Here is a 16872-nt window from a genome sequence, read left to right as displayed (position 1 = left end):
CAGACACACTGGGCATATTCACACATTGCAATAAATTAGGATTTGGGTTTTTGTGTACTGTACAAGTCAGCAAAAATGGCTGACAAACCAGTTTGTTTAGCATGACATTTGAATCAAGAAGAAATGGCTATTTCTCCTCCAATAAGGAAAAAAGGAGAAGTTTTTCAGCTGTTCCCATTTACAGTGGGATTAGCCAGCTAGTATGTTGGTTTGTACATAATAAGACAGGATTCCAACAAAATGGCACCAAAAGGTGCTCTAAACCTGGTCCACAACCATCTCCAGCCCCAAGACTGCTTCAAAGATTTCCATGAGGTTCAGGTTCTTCTTTCCCAATGCCAAATTTAAAAAAAATTCTAGTTCTCCTATTAGTCTTCCAAGATAAAGGACAAAAATGTTTTCCAAGAATCCATCCTCAACTGGAAGGAAAAGGTTGAGGAAAAAAAGGCTGAAAAACTGCAAGATTTCAGAACCCTGAAATTTTAAAAATTTAAAAGCAGCAATAGTGGGGGAGTGAATGCAGACAGAACCTGATGGTGGCAGTTTCACTGTTTCTAAACTCAAGGTCAAGAAAGCAAAATCAAGTCAATATACCTGCAAAAATTCCTAGCATAACACATAATCCGACAGCATATACCTTATGCTCCAAAGGTCACAGATCACACAGCCAGAAACAAAGCAACAGCAGTGCCAACACACTGTAAGAAGTCAAATATAGCCAGGATAGCATGGCTTCAACACTCCACTGTGGCATCAATAGCAAACACCACAGGTCCTTTCAATACAAATCTACAACCTTTATTACAAGAGGCAGATGGACACAATGACGAGGGGGACCCGTTTCAAAGGGACACAGTTATATATAAAGCTTTAAGCCAAGAAAGTGCTGGGAAGGCTCTTGCCACCATCTCAGGAGGCTGTGAGCCATGGTGCTCCTGTTCTCTCCTCCACTCTTTCCCCCTCCGATCAATGGCAGAAGGGCTTTGGGAACTGGGTAGTGATTATAATAGGCTATGTGAGCCTCCATTTAGAAGAGAGCTTATACGAGTTTCCAGACCACTCAGGATTGTGGAAGGGAACCATTTACAAGAAATAGGAAATGAGAAAAAGAAAAACCCTTACTCCCAACAACCTCACCAGGTGATACTATAAGTCTTTTTAAAAGGAAAAAGAAAAGGAGAAGTAAGAGCAGTACACAGCCCTATTTAAACCAAACTTTCTCCTCTCAGTATGCTGCCCACAGCCACCCTCCACAAGCCTTTAAAGATGTATCCCTTTGGCATGACAGAGGTTGTCCTAAGGTGTGAGTGTCTTAACAGCCCAGACCATGCCAGGGAGGGGAGGGCTGAGCTTCATCTCTTTTAGTCCCGGCGTAGGTTCTTTAGCCGCTCCTCCAAGTCAGCGTCAGCATCAGCAAGAGCTGCCTGGCTCTCAGCTTTCTTTGCTCCTGCCACACTCAGAGAACCACCAGTTGAAGGCAAGTCTAAAAAGGAATGACATGAAGTCAGAGATGGCCTCCTAGCTGTTGTTCTACCCCCCTTCCCAGTTTTCTCCACATTTTTAGCACCCAACACCATACTTGGTCAAACTCAGAAAGGGCAACAGCAGCCTAGCTTTCGCAACAGACTGACCTATAGAAAACAGGCAAGCATGCAATATATAGCCTCTTAATCTTTAGCTCAGTCTTTACTGGAAATACGTTGCATTTTCTTGCACACTTCGATCTGTCCTTTTCTTATGTCTGCCCTACCCACATGATCTTCAACCAACTTTGTTGCTATAACATTGGCTTAACATTCTTTAGAAGGTAGCCAAGAAGACTGGAAATCTCTGTATATGAAAGATTTCACATAAATGACTTGAAGGCACACAACAACAAGCTTGTAACATTCATTAATAACGAACTTGTAACATTTTAAAAAGAAACAATATTAGTAATTATATTAGTTATTTTTGAGAAACAGGGGAAATACACAGGTACTTTTAGAAACTAACTAAAATGACAACTACTTTTCCATTTGTGTAATACAAAATCAAGTGAAGAACAAACAGAATAGCTCAATTAGATCAGTCTCTCAATTGATATTAATCCTGCAACAGTGATTGCAGAAACTGACACTAGCAGCCTATGGTGGTTTTGTGATCACCAGGTTGAAGAAGGTTACACTGCAGCTCTCTACAGGAAGCTGTCCACCTTTTTGTTATTCAATTCACTTTAAGATAATCTTTTATTTAAAAAGCTGAGGAACCTCTGTCTCTTCAGATGGCTTTGGCCTACAACACCCACAAATCTAACCCAGCATCACCAATTGTAGGAAGCTGTGGGAATTGTACCTCAAAATTCTGAAGAGCCAAAGATTCCTATACTTGCTTTACAAGCATGCTTATTCTAGTCTCAAACAGGAGACTTTCCTGGAGCCTTTCTAGGCCAGGTGAAGATAACTGTAAAGAGAATAGGAACCATTTTTCATCCTCATTTCCACAACTCGAGACTGGATCAGCACAACCAGTGCACCTAGACGTGACATCATGTCACTTTCAGTTTTGTGTTCAGATGATTTTCAACAAGTTTTTTCAAGGGACAGGGTTACAATTCTTGACAGGTTTCTGGAGGCAAAATCACTACATTCTGTGGCAGTTTTTAGCAGTTCTTGGGTGACAATTTCCTGTAAAAATATGGGAGGAGGGGGTCCTAGGTCTTTGGGAGACTTTGGGGGTGATCAAATAGGACCCTAAGGACTATGTTTATTTATTTATAGCAAAAAAGGCTCCCAGAGCATCTGACAAATTATTAATTTGATAATTCCCTGTCTTCAGGCTTACAATTTAAAAATACAGGACACATAAGAAGATAGCAATGGTGGGGGGATTAAGACCAGCAGACTCTGGTTGCTTTTCTCTCCCTCAGAGGGCAGGGATGTGATAGTGGGAATGTGGGGGAACTCTCACCAACCACTGGGGCCAACTTTTCCTGCCCTTCATCTAAGCCAACATTTTCCTCCTTACTGAAGACAAGATGATTATTCTAGACGATCATAACCAAGACGTGAAGAGGAACAGCCATTCTCAATTTAGCCCAAACAAGCACACTACACTTCATTCCTGCCAGTTAGCTTTGCCTTCCCTTGTCAGGAATCTGCATTATTTCACAAAGTTCACATGGTCTGTAGCCTCTTGCCATTGTCATACTTTTCTTCTTGTTTGTAATAGCCACAATGCTCAGATACTCACTAGACAGCTCATCAGTCAGCGTCAAACCTAGTTCATCCAGCACCTGGGAGACAACAGCGTCACTGTGAAAAGAAGCAAAGATCATAAGATCCAAGCCAAGAAAGATTTGTCTGTCTACACACTCTGTCCTTCATATCCTACATCCCCACACCCAGAGCCCTTGTCTGAGATTCAGAGGGAACAGAAATCTATAGCTATATACCTGGGAAGAAAAGAGTTGTTGAAATCTTGTTCCCAACCATTCTTTCCAGGATTAACAAAAGATAGCTCTATAAATGCACAATTTTTGTCTGAGCCTATATTATACATATACATGCATATAAGAAACTGCATGCACACTTTTCACCTTAATGGAATATCTATATTGTTCAGAGACCTATCAAGCCATCACATGCACACATCCTTTCTAAGAATCCCAGTAATAATATGACATGACATTCCCAGATTTCATGGAAGGAGAGATCAGGAATACTGGTGGAGATGTCGTTGCCATCATGAGAATAAGGAAAGGGCCTTTATTATTCCAGCACATTTGCTATCTACAGACTTTATCCACCAAGCAAGGTTAGGACACATCTTCTCCATTTCATACTCTATCTGCTTCCCCACTGCAGAGTTGCCCCTGCTCTGAATACCTTTCCTCCTCATCTTCCTCATCTCCCATGGCATCATCAATGGCATCATTCATCATCTCCTCCTTCATGTCCATTATCTCTGACTGCTTCTCAAATTCCATCATGATCTTCTGGATTTGAGGCAACTTGAGCTAAATGAAATCGTAAGGGGTGTGTTATTAAAACATCAAAGGAGATATTTATCTACCTTCCACATATGTGCAAATGATGACAGGAAGTATAATCGTATCATTAAATATAGCAGGTTATTAGAAAAAGGCATCGTGAACTGCCACTTTTAAAAAATAACTAACTGGAGAGACCAGAGCATGAACCACCCAGAAGTATCCATACCTCCAGCCTAATCAGCACTGCCCTAGAAAGGAGTGGGAAACCTTTGAGCCTCCAGTTATTCTGGACCGCAATGCCCATTATCCCTGATCAGTGGCAATGCTGACAGGAGTATCTGGGAATTGAAGTCTATATGAGGAGAACCAAAGGTCCTTATCCCTACTTTACACCAAACAAGTCACTTGTGCCAAGGACTGGATATATGGGAAATGTTTCCACAAGAAGGGACAAACCTTCAGTAGCGCAGTCTCCTCGCAAAAAATTATCTTGTACTTTCTTTATCTAAAAACCTATTTGAGGTTTTCTCCCTAGCTATCCATAAACCATTTTAATGATAACACAATACCTTCAACATCCTAAGGCAGCTTGCCTTAGAACAGATGTTCTCAATCTTTGTTTTTCTGGGTGTTTTGGACTTCAGTTACCAGATGTCCCAGCCAGCTTGCCCAACAGTAATGGATTATGGGAGCTGAGATCCATGACAGCTATAGCAGTCCTTCCCAAACGCTGGTCCTCTAGATGTTTAGGACTTAAGTTGCGTGGATTCCTGAATGTTAGCTAAGTTAGCTGGTGCTTATGGGAGCTGAAGACTAAAACACCTTAAGGCCAAAGGTTAGAAACCAGTGACCTCGAGGACTAAAGTTTCAGAACCAGTGTCTTATGCATCTTCTATGGCATATTTTCTTTCCCCTAAAAACCTAAAACCACCCAACTGAAATCTGGAGGCAATCAAGAAAAAAAAATCAAATTAAATCAAGTGTTATGTGGCCTACAAGCATTTGCCTCTGAATTTCAGCAGCAAACAGGACCCCACAAAAATGACTGCTTAAAAGGACTTCTTCCCCTGGTTGCTAAAGAATTAAGGCAGCACGAAAGGGTTGCAATCCCCAGTGAGTCCAAGGTGAATATCCTGACATCCACTATTCCAAGTCTAAAGGTCAGATTTCCAGTTAGGAAAAACTATCATGTTACCACTCTCACAACCTGTACATTCTGTGGCAGAGGAGAAACCATAATACAGTATATTCAGAGTTTGGGAAGATTACTTTTTGAATTATAGTTCCCAGAATCCCCTGCTTAATATGGCCATTGTTGACTGAAGAATTTGGTGAGTAGCACTTCACAAGAGTTTTCCCCCCCTCCAAACCCTAATTACATCAGGCCATACTACTTCTCTATCTAGCCTGGTATTTACTCTGACGGTGACTCTCACTTTTTGACACCAGCTAAAAGGAGATGCAGGGATTGAACCTGGGATTTTCTGCATTCAAAGCATCTGCTCTAGCACTGAGTTAAATTTTCTCCCTGAAGTTCAACTTCCCCAAACAGTCTGAATTCTTCTCCATCATCCTGCAGAGCTCCCTTGCTGACCTGGTTTGGATCCAACCCACCTGTCTGTTCATGGTGGCCATGGCTTTAGTTACACCTTTCATTGCCTGAGCCATGGAGTTGTTTGACTTAAGGGTCTGTATCTTGAGGGATACTGCTTGGATGTTAGCCCGCATCATGATGAATTTCTTCACGTATCGCCTTGTCCGCACCAGGTCTTTAGCCATGATCTTTACTGCATCCTGGGGTGGAAGAAACAGGTTAGAGATGGAGATGTAAATGTCCTATCCAGTGGCATTCACACACCGTTTATACTTCCCTTCCTAGCTCACCATCTGCCCCTGTTTGGCCATCTTCTTGATGTCAGCAATGATCTTTTTCTCTTGAGTTTCCAATTTCTGCCGCTCACGGTCCAGTTCTCGCATGGCACGATTCAGTGCCCGTTGATTTTGCCGCAGCATCTCCTCTGGCGTCTTCCGGCGTCCAAACAACAGATCCATTTTGGCAGAAGGTTCACTCTACAACTGTGAAATGAGGGGAGTCAAGAAAACTGAAGCCTTGATCCAGAGACATACATTTGTCCCCACTAACAGGGAAACATCTTTGGAATAAATGTTAGAAGGATCTCTGAGTTTAGTGAGGAGAATGTCACAATTTTATGCTGCATTTGTTAGCAAGTTTCAAGCTAGCCGGGAATCTGCTTGCTCTGTTTTCATCATTTACTGCTATTATTAATTGCTTACCAATATCAGTACAATTACAAACATCAAAACAATTGCTACAATTGCCTTACTCAACACAAATGCATTATGCCACTATCTCCCAGATCTAATTATTACCGATGCTGCCAACCATTCCCTTCATTCCTGTTGCTATGAGAACACAGTGGAGCCTTTATGAATGAAACAGATAAAAAAGAAAGGTGGTAGAAATAAACAAGACAGGTCTCCAAAGACGGAGATGATGGTCTGTATCACCCAAACCTATCCATTTCTGGAGGTGAACCAATGTTCTAAAGGAACACTGCTACCACCTTGGGTCCCTGGTAAATTGCAGAGACATCATTCTGAATGTATATCTATCTGGCCAGAGTCAGTGAGGACCTCTAATTTGAATCAGTGAACTCCAAGACACAGCTTGTGATGGAATCATAATGCCAGACATCCCAATGATGCAGAGCTGGGTTACACTGATACAGTGGGGGGAGACAGAGGAAGACTGTGGGATACAAATATTTCAGAATGCTGCCTTACGCAAAACACATGAACATGTGTTATCTGACAGCAAAAATCTCAGTGCTACCTCATATGTATATCAATTATCTGTCGGTACCAGGGTGATCAGAAAACCGCACATTGTTGCTCACATGCGTAAGAGATCAACGCCCCTTAGCCTCCAAGATAAGCCTTTTGAACAAGTCTCAGACCTATCAAAGACACCTAAGAGAGAGCCATTGTAATGCAGTGGTTTGAGCATTACATTACAACTCTGGAGATCAGGGTTTAAATCCCTGCTTGGCCATGGAAACCCACTGGTTAACCTTGGGGGAGGCACACACTCTCATTCCCAAAACCTCCACTAATAGGCTTGCCTTAGATAGCCATAAGTCTGAAATGATTTGAAAGCACATAGCAACAACAAGGAGTTGTCTCAGCCCCCTCAATCTTTTCACCTGCTGCTCCTCCAAAGCTGGGAAAATCAGTATCCACCTCCAATCCTTTAATAATCAGATATTGCTGCTTGATCTAGGCACAAATGTGTATTTTACAGACATAGACTTCAGACAGATAAGCGGAATATATCATCAGAACCTTTCATTAGTCTATATATCAAGTGCATAATCACATCCTATAGGTATATATTTCCTCTTCCCATCATCTTTCCCCTCTCTCTCTCTCTCTCTCTCTCTCTTTTTTTTTTTTTTTTGTGGTTCTTACAATTAAAAATAAATTAAAATGAAATGAAAAGCTCAACTGCCACTATTAAAATCCCAAAAATCTGTGGATGCCCAAGTCCCATTAAAGACAATGGCAAAGTAAAATGGGTGTCCCTTATATACAATGGCAAAATCAAGGTTTGTGTTTTGGTGTGTGTAAAAATCTCAAACTGTGAATGGTTGAACCCACGGATAAAGAATAAAGGAGGGCCAAGTTTATACCTTTAAATTACAACATCATATGCATAGATCTAAATGTATTTACATGTACATAGTTTCATGTGGTTAAACTGAAAAAATTGGAGAGATGTGATATTTTTAAAGAAAATTAAAATGAATTTTAAAAAATAAAAATTATATATATATATATATATATTAAAGAAATCTCTGGTTGACCTTTGGCAAGTCACTCTCTCTCACAGAATCATACGGCTAGAAGAGACCTCAAGGGACATCCAGTCCAAGGCCATTCTGCTCACAACCAAAGCATCCTACAGATGGTCATCCAGCTTCTGTTTAAAGACCCCCAAAGACTCTGCCGCCTCCGAAGGAGTTTGTTCCACTGTCGAACAGCCCTTCCTGTCAGGATAGTCTTCCTAATGTTGAAGTGGAATCTCTTTTCCTGTCGTTTGCATCCATTGTCAGGAAGTCTCAGCCTCAGTAGAAAGCAATGGCAAACCCCCTTGGAAGAAACAGGCCAAGAAAACCCCATGCCAGGGTCTCCTTATGTCAAAAATGACTTAAACGCACACAGTAACAACTATATACAGTATACATATACGTATACTCACACACACACACTTGTCCCTCCCTATTTGCTAGGGTTAGGGGCACAAAACCCCCTGAATTTGGAAAAACCGCAAGCAACACCACCACCATGTTTGTTTGTTTTACCTGAAAGGACACCTCTCTAGGCATCTCTAGGTCCTCCAGTGCAACTCTGTGGTCAACGTCCGACAGACACTGCCCATAGAACCGCACTGGAGGAGCTACAAAGGCCTAGTAGAGCATTCTTTCTGGGGATCTCTAGGTCTTTCAGTGCAACTTTTAGTTAAAGTCGACCATAGAGTTGCACTGGAGGACCTACACATTCCTAGAGAGGAACATATGAATCAAATCCGTGAATAATCAAAGCTGCAAACATGGAGGAATGAGTGAATAGATACAATTTAAATGGGACTTCAGCCCCCAGAATCCCAGTCCATTGGCCAAGACGGCTGAGGCTTCTGGGAGCTGAAGTCCAGAACACCTGGAGAACCAGAGCTTGGGTGTCAGTGCTTTAAATCGGTGGTTCCTCAATCTGTGCTCTTTCAGGGATCTCGGACTTCAGCTCCCAGAATCCCAGACTACTGCCACCCTCCCAGGGACCCTGATCAAGAACCGACCTCAGCAGTGCCCTATTCCTCCTCCTCCTCTTCTCACCCAGCAGCCGATTCAAACCTTCTTCCCCTTCAAGCTTCTTATTTCCTCGACGCTTCTTCTTCTTCCTCCTCCTGACCGTGACGTCACGGGGCGTGGCCTCCTCGCGTCAGGGTCACGCGGGCGGAAGTAGAGGAGTCGATGAACAAAAAGAACCCACCTTGGTTTCGCCGTCAGAAGACAAGTGAAAACCGGAAGTGGATGGAGGAAACCATAGAGTTCGTCAATGTGGACGGCTAGAGTGGGGCACTCTGGCTCACTCTCTATGGTCACTTCCGGTTTGTAGAGAGGGCCGCTTCTTCCCAAAACAGGCTACAGCGCCTGCGCAGCTCGTTGCCTGGTTTCCATAGAAGAGCCCTGTTTAAATACCAGTTATGTGGACTAGGGCTGCGTCCACAGTGGAGAAATAACCCGGTTTCGCACCGTTTTAACTCTTTTCTGGTTCAAGGCTATGGAATTCTGGGAGTTGGAGTTTGTTGTGGGGCTCCTGTCCGCTCCAACTCCCAGAATTCCATAGCCTTGAACCACAGAAAGAGTTTAAACCGTACCAAACCGGGTTATTTCTCCAACAACAACAACAACAAAGTTTTTATACCCAACTCCCCACTTTCTCCTCTCATTATTTTAGAGTATGGTAGAAAAGGCAGTCTATAGTGTGCATTTAAGCTTTACACATATTACCACACAATGCAACACATGAGTTAAAACCCCCACCCCTTTGTCAACTGAAGCCACTTCTTCATGCATGTGATGCAATGGGCTGAAACCAACAAAAGTTGCTTAAGTCTAAATTGCTTGTTTAGTGTGAAAAACTCTAGGGTCTCCCCCCCCATTTCTGAACCTGAAATCTTGTACCAGCAGCTTTTGATCCTGGCAGCTTCTGTTGCTAGCAAGATCAAGCTATGTACAGTATCACCTTTACTGGTAGTTGAGAGTTGCTTGGCCTTATACTAATTATTAAAGTAAGTGATTCCACCTGGTTCTGATGGAAGTCAGGGACTATGCAAGGCACCAGAAGATTTGGGATTCTTCACTCTGTAACTACTTTTTGTATCATGTACAGAATATAAAATGTTGGACTCTGAGACTCATCCTGCATCTGAAAGGACTTTGCAGTGTCTCATAGATGATGGAGGTCCTGAAGTGAGCTCTGTGCTCTTGATATGTACTGCTAGGTTAACTTGGCTTTTTCTTGTTTCCTACCTGTGTACGTATTCCTAACTTGGTAAACCTAAAGACAGTCGGAAAAGAGAAAGACACCAGAGAATTGACTCCATCAAAGAAGCCACAGCTCTGATTCTGCAAGACATGAGCAGATTTGGTAATAACAGGGTTTCTTGGAGGTCTTTCATTCATAGGGATGCCGTAAGTCACAGCCAACTTAATGGCAGTTAACAACACATTCCTATTGTTACTAGTCAAGTGACTAGTCCTCAACAACAGGCTGCAAGTCTGCAGCAAGGTCCTAGGAAAGTATGTGAAGAAAATAACACAACATAAATATGGTACCAGCCCCTGCACATATGGGATGGGGGGGGGGAATGTTGTGTTCAATACTTGGCATCTCCATTAAAGAAAATAATGTGAGGAATCAAGTTAATAGATTATGAGGAAGACCTCACTTTGAAATGCTGGAGAATGATGTCCAATCAGAGTAAACATTAATCTCTAGATATACACAAAGGTTTCAAACCAACATCATCTCAGTGTATCATAAATATTAGATATACAGTATGTGGAGATATGTCATGCCAGCACTATGCAACCACCATACAGAATAGTAGCTAGGTACTGCTGTACAATGTGCAATCACAATGCACAATTTTATTGTATGCACAACTCCGCTTGTATGCGAATATATCCATTGCACTATGTCAAATAATTCACCCTGCATCGGTAACACAATTTATCCATGCATATCTCACAAACAGGATGGCAGTCAGAGTCTGTAAGGGTACTTCCTACACACACTTCATGTGCCCATATTCAAAATAAGTGTGCAGCTGCCTGAAGCTAAGACATTCATGATGTGCTTAGGCAGAGAGACTGTAATACAGGAGCGGGCACAATGAAGTCTTTTGTGCAAGTGTACCAAATGTATTTAGTGGAAGAAATTACTCAAGATCCCTGACACCCATCCAGTTTCCGACAGAAGCCAATGAAATTACCCTGAGAAACTCCCCTTCTCTCTCTCTTCCCATCTCTCAGAGTGTTCATCCTAAATAAAAATGTTTTCCTCTGACACAGAAGGATGTGGGAACAATTAACATACTGGGGGGAAAGGAAGAGATGAAAAGACTATGCAGCCCCCTACAGAAATGCAGCTGCAAACGAAACTAGAATATTAGGGAGTACTCTTACTTCAATTGCATGTTTTTAAAGTTGTGAGCAGATACAGCCACCGCAGTAAAAAAATCTGTTCTGTTCCTAGTCTGTCTAGCATCTATGTATATGTATCTTCAAGTCACCTGTTCACTTATGGCAACCCCATTAATTTCATAGGGTTTCCTTAGGCATGATATACCTACTCAGGGGTAGATTTGCCAGTTCCTTCCTCTGAAATATAGCCTACAGCACTACTAATACTAATCCAAATACTACTAGAACAGACCTTGTTTAACTTCCATGGGATCGGATCCTTTAGGATACATTTACTCTAGTATTATTTATTTATTTATTTATTTATTTGTGTTTGTATTTGTACCCTGCTCTTCCAAAATACTCTCAGAGCGGCTTACAAATTGGTAATTAGACAGTAATTAGTAGCTAGTCAAAAAGATGGTCCACTACTGAACAGCACACAGTGCAATCATAAAACAATTCAGCAGGTAGCCTAAAGAAGCCAATTTCCACAGCCTTCCACCCTTTCAGCTCTTTTGAATCCATATCCATTTCCAAGCCAAGTAGTGAGCTCTGCATTGATCAAGCAAGGCCTCCAGTAGTTCTTTCAGGCTACATTACAACCCGAATACATTCAACTACATGGCTGATCTTTTGGGAAAAGAACTATCCTGCCCGATATCCAGATTCAGGGTTTTGTTGTACACTCTCATCTCTTAGTAACTAGTCCAACTGACAACCAAACTGAACAAAAAGCCTTATGTAAAATGCCTCAGACTACCCCAAAAAATTACAATTACTATTTAAATTGAGTTTTCCGTTTTAAACTACTGTACGTAGAGATTCAAAAAGATGCATAATCACCCTGACAGCTTGCTGCATTCCTTCAGATATTTTGCAGCACTAAGATGATGCAAGGTAGTGCTGCTTCGTGTTAAGAGCACTACAAAAGACACATGCATCACTGGAAAGACCAATTTTTAAAGGAGCAGAACATACAATGGGGCCCTCTCTGAGAGACAAGACAGAGTGTGACAGATTTCCAAGCATTCCATGCAGAGATTTCCATATCAACCATCATAGCTGCACATGTATAGAGATGTCAGCCAGAATTTCTCCAGCAAAAACACTGAGCAGCAAGATCATGAACAGCTGAGGTAAATTAGGCAGCACAGAATATGAGAAAAGCGACAGCCATGTTGCAGTTATTTCACCCCCATGTTAAAGACAACAGAGAGCACTGATGTTACAAACAGAAGACATGAAATCCAAATACTTTTGGTCACCAGCCAGGCTTTGAAAGAATTGGTCTAATGCAGCCTTCCTCAACCTTCTGTCATCCTCACCATTCTCATTGCTGGTTAGGAATGAAAGGGGTTGTGACAAACACATCTGAGAGTGTAAAAGACTAAGGAGACATGGCCACCTATACTACAGTTGCCATGCTGCCTAAAATGTTTTGAGAAATATGCCTTTGGGAACCTTTCATTCTCCAGATATTTTTCAATTGCAGCTCCCATGTTTTTGTATCACTGTACAAGCTGCCTGGGACTTCTGGGAGTTGATGCCCAAAATATGTAGAGGGCAAAATATTTCCCATTACTGTAGTGAGTCAAGGTATAAAGAGCACAAAACTGAGCTGTCTACTTGGCACAAAAAACTGAACACTGCCCCTTCCTGCAGTAATGGACTAGGCATTCATAATCCAAGCACAGGCTAAACATTTGGAGGTGCTTCATCATTTGCTTTCTCCACAATTTAATTAGCAAGGAATAGCATGTACTATAACTCTGCTTTTCCTGCATTCCTTCACTCTTGAATATACCATTCCTGTACATGTAGGTACATTGACAACTACATGGTCTCCCAGAGGATGGCTGCAACACTGGTCCAAAACACAAAGCAGAAATAATCCAGTTTGAGGTCGCTTTAACTGCCATGGTTCAATGCTAGGGAATTCTGGGAACTGTAGTTTTGAGATATTTAGCCTTCTCTGTCAGAGCACTCTGGTGTCACAATAAATGACAATTCCCAAGATTCCCTAGCACTGAGCCAGGTCAGTTGAAGCAGTCTCAATTATTTGTGCAGTGAGATTTGATCCACTGTTACCTTCAACTGAATCCACACTGTAGACCTCTTCTACTAAGCTTTTCTGCTAAATAACCCCAACAAGCAAACTAACCACATTTTAACATTAGTGGTTTAAGCAAGAAACTTTAACAGTACCTCTTAACATTCCTGGACATAAGATAATACAGCCATTTAGGAACTCATGGATCCTTGGACACCCATGAAAAAGATCAGTAGGAGCTCTTTCACAAATGCTGATACCTCCACAATGTTGCAGTAACACCACAATTTTCTCTTTATGCTGTACTTCCAATTCACCTGAACACTACATAACAGCACATATGTAGAGCTCCCAAAGCTCCTGAAGAAGCAGTATTAAAAAGTCAAAATATAGATCTGCTCAGCTTCAGAATTTACTTAGTGTCCTCAGGAAGGTAGGTCTCATGCTCTTACTAATAAAATGGGAAGTCGGTGAAAATTACAACTGCTAAACAGGAGAATTACAAAGTTTGTTTCAATATTTAGACCTATGCACTTACCTGGGAATTAGCTTTGCTGAACACAGAACTTAATTCTAATAGGCACAGAATGTGACTTTAGAACTACCAGTTGGAGGAAACCAAGAAACTAAGCAAAACATTTGCTTGGTGGTATAATAAACAATTGTTTGGGGCATCTTTACAAACTCACAACTGAAGAAATTTTCAGGTTTCTGATTTTTTAGTTGTTCCAATATAGAACTGAAATACATCTTCCAAATAAAAATGGAGAGGGATATCTCTCAAAACATCTTGTTTCCAGAGCTTCTCTGCAGCATATATCATTCTTTCTTTCACTGGTCATCTCTGATAATTACTCATCTTCAAAACAGGTACATTGAGAGTAAAGAAAACAGCACTGTGCAAGGTGTTACTACTAAGATTAGACTCCTCTTTCCCTTGATCTCTCCCATCCCACCCCACTCCCAGGATAGAAGGAAGAAGAAAACAAGAGAGAGGCAAGGGGCAAATTGAGTGCGCTAACATTCCCCTTTAATAACCCGACACACTAGAAGTACAGTGGCTTTATTTTGGCCAGGAGCTTGCAGGAGTCACTGGAGAGGCAGAGAGAGTTCTTTGCTGGACAGGACCTGATGTGGACATGGTGGAGACAGTGCTGCCCCGCTTACATTTTTATTACTACTATTATTAGCATTGGTTGTTTTGGTTGTCTTTTTATTTTTCCTTAAAAACCAGACACACAAGTGAGTTGATTCTAAAAGGAATAATTCCAGGCCTGACCCAGCCTCCCCAGAGCCACAGTGCCTGGGGCAGGGTGGAGGTGGCTGAGGACCCTGCTCCAGCCTTCCAGACTCACCCAACCCTCACAAGCCTCCCCCACATAATAAATAGTTACGCTCAGAAGCCTTGGTGCCCAGCAGGGGAGGAAGTTAGGATAGGCAAGTGGCCTGCAGCAGCTCAAGGAGAAGGGTGACACTGCACTGTGGGCAGAAAATGCCAGAGCACAGAGAGAGCCTTCTGTTCTTAGCAGCAAAACCACAGCACCCCCCACCCCCACCCCCAGAAAGGCAGATGGGCACCAATGTGGGGTCCCACACACCCAGTCCCATGGGAGGGTACATGACTACCCCAACACAGTGGGTGGGGTAAAGCAGCAGTAACCTCACCCCACAGCAACACATAGGGAGAGTGGTGAGAGAGGTATGAGGATCTGGTGAGGCAGCAGTTGCCGAGGCCCCAGGCTGGCAGAGGGATGGTAGGAAGGCGAGCAGGTGTGGGGCGAAGAAGGGGGAGAGGATGGAAGGAGGCCCTTGCCAATTCCTGACTCCGGTGCCCCTTTGATGGCTGAAGGCAGTGGTGTTGGCAGAGTCCCTTAGGAGAGCTGGAAGGGAGATGAAGGGGCAAGGGGAGGGCAGGTTTGTGCCCGGAGCCGGTCAGTTCTATTTGAGGCAGCGCTCAAAGTAGGTGGAGCCAATGTAGCCGCCCCGCATAGAGCGCTGGACGTTCTGCTCAAACAGGCGTCTGTTATTCTGGAGGACTTCAGCAGCCTCTTTGTTCAGGGGATCTTCAGGGTTTGGCTCCTAGGGATGGAAGAGAACATTGTTAAATATAAAAGAGCTTGGGCCTTCTTAAAGATGAAGAGCTAATTATGGCACAGGTTTCTGTGAACTAAAGACCATTCCAGCCAGATGCAAGATTAAATGTCAAAATCTCCTGTTTTTTAACAAGTTAACAGACCTGACTAGAGCTTACTCATATATTTCCTACTTCCCTTAACTAGCCCATTCTCATCCATATACAGAGCCCTATGTAACAGATGGTATAAGTGATGTTCCTTCTTTTCTGCACATTTGTAATTGAGCTGCAATTTGGCAGAAATATGCAGAATCTGACTCTCACTAGGGAATTTCACATACTGAGAATCAGCTTAAAAATTCACGAGCAATGTCAACTGGTGAAATCTCAGGAACTGGAGAGGGAACCAAAAAGATATCTCAGCTGCCAGCAGTCAGCTTAGTACCTTATTTTTCCCTTACTCAAAATGCTGAGCCATTTTCAGTCTTGCTCAGTCTGGAATTTCATATGCCTTGGCTTAAAAGTTTCTCTAACAGAACACAAAACTTCAGAGTAGCGCTAAAAGTTCCTCACAAACTGCCATGTTCTCTCTGTTCCCAACCAAACAAAAGCAAAACATTATACAGAGCTTATCAACAGTAGGGGCAAACAATTGAACTTTATAATGCATAAGAGTGATGGTCAAATGGGAAATACTTTCAAAAGGATCAAGATGGGAATAAGCCGAGATACAAGACAGGAGAACTGTGCTAGGTAACAGAGTACCAACTGATAATACTTATCCTGGTTATCCAAGAGAATTGTAGGTGTTGCCACACATTTTCAGACTACTTTGTGCAACCATGGAGCAAACATATCAAACACAAGCTATGGTAGAATATATCTCTCCCTCAATGTGTTCTAGTTCCGTAGCTCTCTGGGTATATGGGGGAGGCAAACATTACCAACAGCAAAAGACAGAGGACCTCTGAGAAGCTGTATGCCTTATCTCTCAGACCTTGAGAGACAAGATGATGCATCAGCCCATTAATTAATCTAAGCCAAAATAGACCCACCTTACAGTAGAAAACTACTGTATACATTTGTATACAAGTCAACCTCATGTGTAAGTCGAGGGAAGGTTTCAGGGTCAAAATCATGGATAAATCGAGAGTAAAATTTCAGGGGTTATAATGAAGGAGGGAAGGGGGAAATACCACTTCTGTCCCTTCTTCTCTGGACCTCTCCCAACCACCTAACACCAATTCCCAGATGCTGGAGGAGAGATTTTAACATGAAATTGAGAAGGGAAGCAAGTACTGTTAAATGGGGAGTTTTTTTCCATGAGAAGAGAAGCCTTGCAGATCGGACTGGGAAGAGAAGCAAGTGATGCCATCGATTCTCTACCTTACCCTATGAATGATTGTATTTGTATAATTGTATTACTTGTTTTTATCTATTTTTATGTTTTTAATAGTTTATCGTTTGTAAACCGTTTTGATCTAGGGAAAAACGGTATACAAATAAA

The 16872-nt window shown here is 42.3% G+C and overlaps 2 protein-coding genes across 3 annotated transcripts in view; both read right to left on the bottom strand.

Annotated features, from left to right (window-relative positions):
* Positions 1-58: 58 nt before the first annotated feature.
* CHMP2A (charged multivesicular body protein 2A) lies at positions 59-9016 on the bottom strand. 2 transcript variants are annotated; one of them, XM_042472726.1, is made up of 6 exons: positions 8847-9016; positions 5858-6049; positions 5588-5767; positions 3867-3997; positions 3232-3293; positions 59-1483 (listed from the first exon to the last, which is right to left on the bottom strand). In XM_042472726.1, exons 2-6 carry the CDS (start codon positions 6023-6025, stop codon positions 1362-1364), a joined length of 663 nt encoding a protein of 220 aa, XP_042328660.1. In that variant the 5' UTR covers positions 6026-6049; positions 8847-9016; the 3' UTR covers positions 59-1361. The 2 variants fall into 2 exon arrangements, with proteins under 2 accessions (XP_042328660.1, XP_042328662.1); XM_042472728.1 differs by having other exon boundaries at positions 8884-9012.
* A 5278-nt stretch (positions 9017-14294) lies between these two features.
* The window catches only part of UBE2M (ubiquitin conjugating enzyme E2 M), a 13607-nt gene continuing 11029 nt past the window's right edge, over positions 14295-16872 (bottom strand). The window contains exon 6 of the mRNA XM_042475257.1: positions 14295-15370. Coding sequence (XP_042331191.1) covers positions 15230-15370 — 141 coding nt within the window. The 3' untranslated portion in view covers positions 14295-15229. The remainder of the gene's footprint in view (positions 15371-16872) is intronic.

Source organism: Sceloporus undulatus, chromosome 6 (assembly GCF_019175285.1).
Source record: "Sceloporus undulatus isolate JIND9_A2432 ecotype Alabama chromosome 6, SceUnd_v1.1, whole genome shotgun sequence".
In the NCBI taxonomy this organism is placed as follows: domain Eukaryota; kingdom Metazoa; phylum Chordata; class Lepidosauria; order Squamata; family Phrynosomatidae; genus Sceloporus; species Sceloporus undulatus.
The sequence above is the reverse complement of the archived record's forward strand: the minus strand, read 5'-3'. Positions and strand labels throughout refer to the sequence as shown.